Source organism: Brassica napus, unplaced genomic scaffold (genome assembly GCF_020379485.1).
Source record: "Brassica napus cultivar Da-Ae unplaced genomic scaffold, Da-Ae ScsIHWf_24;HRSCAF=46, whole genome shotgun sequence".
Classification (NCBI taxonomy): Eukaryota; Viridiplantae; Streptophyta; class Magnoliopsida; order Brassicales; family Brassicaceae; genus Brassica; species Brassica napus.
The window spans coordinates 35,599-39,652 of record NW_026015826.1 but is presented as its reverse complement, the minus strand read 5'-3'; the positions used below and the strand labels follow the sequence as shown (position 1 = coordinate 39,652).

Here is a 4,054-nt window from a genome sequence, read left to right as displayed (position 1 = left end):
TCAGTTGTTTGCTTTCTGAGAAAATGTGTTTATGATGTTTCATATATATAAAATCACGATACTATCATTCCACTGATAGTTTTTTTCTCAATCTATTGTGCAAATGATTTCTGCCACAGTCTATCTTTTTCCGGAAGCTTAACCTAATTAATGGAAATAGCTGATGGCCAACAAAAAACAAACGTGAACTCTCTAAACTCCCACGTGAAAAGTAATTTATTATCCCAAGTTGAGATTCGAACTACGATCGTATGTCATCATTACATGAAATGAAACTCCTTTTTTTTGGGTCAATACATGAAATAAAACTAGCCTTGGAGTCAGAGACGGCCCTGAGCCAAAGCGGAAGAAGCACGTGCTTGCGGCCGTATTTTAAATATGGATTTAACCAGCCACAAAATTATGTAAAACGTCATTAGCCTGGTGGCTTAGTGGCCAGATATGTGTCAACATGTCATGGGTTCTCAAAACCCTCTATGCGCTTGATTATTTTTTCGGCCATTTTTTATGTTTGGCTTGTAGCCCTAAATAAACAAGGACCGGCTCTGCTTGGAGTTTTATGTAGCATTTTTTTAATGAAGCATTTTCTTAAGAAAAAAAGACAAAACTTAAAATATATAGGGAAATGAAGAAGTAGAACGTGAGTAGTTTATAATATGACGTCTCAACAATACATATGTTGATAAAAAATTCATATATATCATATGAGCGTTACACTCTTTAACTCTCTTTTGTCTCTATTCCAATCCAATTCTTTCTCTATATGAGAGTGAAGATATATCTTCATATCATTCACATAGTAACGTTCTCATCAACGTTTCGTTAATTCAACCTCTGACAACATTTTGTTGCTTTCTTAGAGCAACTCCAATGGTAAAAACCTGTTAAGGGTTCTAATGAATAATTTAGTACTCTTGCTAATGTAATTAAACATAGACACCCAATAATAAAGGGACACCCAAAGGGTTTTAACCAATTCTAAAAATGCTATATTAAGAACGGGTTTTGTATTTTTAAACCATTTTTGATTTATTTTTGTTTGCTTTTTTTTAAGAAACTCTTTTTAAAACCTGTTGATGGAGGTAGTCTCCTTTGGTTGCTTTCACACCGTGGAAAGAAAAATAAAATGAAGGGACGTATGTTTTGCGCTTCTCAAGCATCAACAGCCATATGTTCAAGCATGGACCACATTCCAAAACCAACCACCACCACCGTCGTCGTCGACGATGAAAAACTCAGCGACAGAGCTATCGACCGCCACAACCCAATCATTAAAGATGGCCGGAGATCCTCGGTCGACGACTATATCAGAATGCCCGCTTCCCCAGCCGACGGAGAGATCAGTAACAAAACAATAGAGATCTACAAGGGAAGGAGGAGCGTCACTGCCCGAAAAAGCACCGGAGGTGGTGGTAGCGGAGGTGGAGCCGCGGCGTTGTTTAAGCTCATCACAAATGACCTCAGCTTGGCTAGGAAGAGTTTCAGCTGTGTAGCGAGACCCTCAAGTGACTTTGTCAAAACCCCTGCTGGTTCCACAAGGTATCTTTTGGGATCCGACCCGGGTTCTCTGACCGGGTCTGCGGGTCAGGATACGGTAGCTCCTAAATCTCCTGCTGTTGAAGAGATAAAGCAGTCAATGGAGGAGAAGACTAGTGGTGGTGGTTCAGACCAGGTAAGTTGCTTATTTGACATGATAAGTGGCATATATGTAAATAAATGGTGGTAAGAGGGTAATGAGTAGAGTTTCATTTTCTTGGAGCAGGTCGTTGTTCTCAAAGTGTCTCTCCACTGTAGAGGCTGTGAAGCAAAAGTTAGGAAACATCTGTCCAGAATGCAAGGTAGGTTATTCCTTCATTCATTCACGGGAATGCCACTTCTTTCTTTTTTTAGTTAGATACTTTCAAAATGTTTGGTTTACAAGCCGGTCTGGTTCGTCATTTGAAACCGGTTATGGATGCTACAATAAGACTAGAACTAATGAAATTGATTCCTTTGTAGGTGTGACATCATTCAACATAGATTTTGCTGCAAAGAAAGTGACTGTGACTGGAGACATCACTCCCTTGGGAATATTGGATAGCATCTCAAAGGTTAAAAATGCTCAATTCTGGACAGCTCCTACACTACCAACTCCAACGCTCACCATGCCAAATCTGGAAACTCCAAATCCCTAGTTTACTTTTTACAGTCTTATCTCTCCCAGTTGTTGTAAAGTCAATAGTAAAATTTCAAACTTTACTGCACCTACTTTTCGTTAGAACCGCTTGGCAGGTTTCATTATGACACTACACCTCTTCTTTATGCAGTCATCTTATGATGCTTAAACATATCATTACATGTTTGCATTTTTCAGAAATGTTTTTTTTTTTGCATAATTCATAGATATTATGTAACTTTATGACTTCATCTAAACAACATTTCTTCAATCTCCTTACCTATCATTTCAATGACATCTTCCACTAATGTGAATGAGAGAACAAAATTGAGAAAGCAAAGGTTTACGAGCAATCGTTTTGTGTAACTTAGATACCATGAAACCTGTTGAAATTAAAGTAACAAACAAGCAAAGCCAATCAGGACAACACCAAACAAATGAATACGTGAGGGCTTTCAACAAATTTCCACCAACTGGTTTACTTAAGAAACAACATAAGACTGGTAGTTGCCTTGAAACTAAGAGGAGAATATATAACATTCAGAGAACAAGCAAGCAATGCATCAGGTTGCCATGTTTTCACCACTTTCCTAGACCTAAAGATCTTAAAGAGCTACCAAATCATTTAGACTCCCGTGCAGACAGAGTAGAGAGCAGCAACATTATCACATCCAAAAATACACTGCAAAACGATTCAAACTCTCACGGATCAAGATTCAACACACAATCAAGGTATCAAGTTCACGTTCAAACACCTACTACAACCATCTAAACCATCAGGAAACCTCTACCAAGCACTCCATGAGACAATCACCATTCAACCCTTAGTTCCAGCCATCTCTCGCTGCGCCTTCTCCGCGAAAAGCTTCGTAGCAACCATATTATCCATAAAATACTCTCTATAAGGATGATTCCTGGGAACAAGCCTCCTAAACTTCTCAAACTGCTTCTCCGCCTCGCCTCCCTTCTTAAGAAGCGTGTATATAATCCCCTGACACAGATACGGCCTAAAATCCCTCGGCTCCTCCTTCACCAGCTCCTGATACAGCTTCAGCGCCTCCTCATGCTTCCCTTCGAGCACCCGAATCTGCGCCACAAGAAGCTTAAAGTCCCTAAGGTCCTTCACATTCCTCTCCTTCTTGCACCTCACCATGGCCTCGCGAATCCTCCCCTCCACGGCCTTTAAATCATCTCCCGAATCGGAGTAGGCCATGGCGAGGCCGTGGTAGGCCTCGACGCGGAGAGGATCCTTGGATATGATCTCCTCGAAGGCGTTCTTGGCGGATTCTGAGTCTCCGCTGTGGGATAAGATGTTGGCTTTCAAGATCGGCCATTCTTTCTCCTCCGGTTCTAGATCTATTAACCTATTGATTAGATCTATCGCTTCTAGAAGCTTGCGGGATTTGATCCTTACCTCCATTAGCGAGCGGAGGGCGGAAACGTCGTCGGGGTGGGAGGATAGGTGGTTTTCGAGCGATGTCTCTTCTTCTTCCAGCGAAACGGTGACGTTTTGATGGTTTAAGGATTCTACTGAGGGAGTCAGGGGAGATGCGATCGCTGGAGGGGGTTTGAGGTGGAGATTCGCGAGGAAGAGGGCGGAGGCGGCGGTGAAGGTGACGCATGTGGATTTGAGGAGACGGGAAGGTAGTGATGATTTCGATGACGAAGAAGCTCTGATGGAAGCGCGTTTGAAGGATTTGAAGGAAAGTGACGAAGGTTTTTGGGGAAATGATGAAGGGGATTGAGTGAGGGAGAGGTGGATTGGGTGTTGATTGAGGTGTAGCTTCCCTAGAGACTCCATGGTTGGTTGGTTGAGGAATGTGCAGAGAGAGAGATAAACCCTAGAAACCCTAGAGCGAGATCGAGGAAGAAGATCAAAAAGGCTTGAGAGTTTCGAAT

At 41.8% G+C, this 4,054-nt stretch overlaps 2 protein-coding genes across 2 annotated transcripts; one reads left to right on the top strand and one right to left on the bottom strand.

The window, feature by feature from the left end:
• Window positions 1-617: 617 nt before the first annotated feature.
• LOC125601275 (protein SODIUM POTASSIUM ROOT DEFECTIVE 2-like) lies at window positions 618-2,352 on the top strand. The gene is made up of 4 exons (XM_048773538.1): window positions 618-859; window positions 1,087-1,672; window positions 1,763-1,838; window positions 1,999-2,352. Exons 2-4 carry the CDS (start codon window positions 1,127-1,129, stop codon window positions 2,172-2,174), a joined length of 798 nt encoding a protein of 265 aa, XP_048629495.1. The 5' UTR covers window positions 618-859; window positions 1,087-1,126; the 3' UTR covers window positions 2,175-2,352.
• A 481-nt stretch (window positions 2,353-2,833) lies between these two features.
• On the bottom strand, window positions 2,834-4,054 carry LOC106383669 (protein SLOW GREEN 1, chloroplastic-like). Its single transcript, XM_048773537.1, has one exon. The coding sequence runs from the start codon at window positions 3,954-3,956 to the stop codon at window positions 2,973-2,975; it is 984 nt and encodes a 327-aa protein (XP_048629494.1). The 5' UTR covers window positions 3,957-4,054; the 3' UTR covers window positions 2,834-2,972.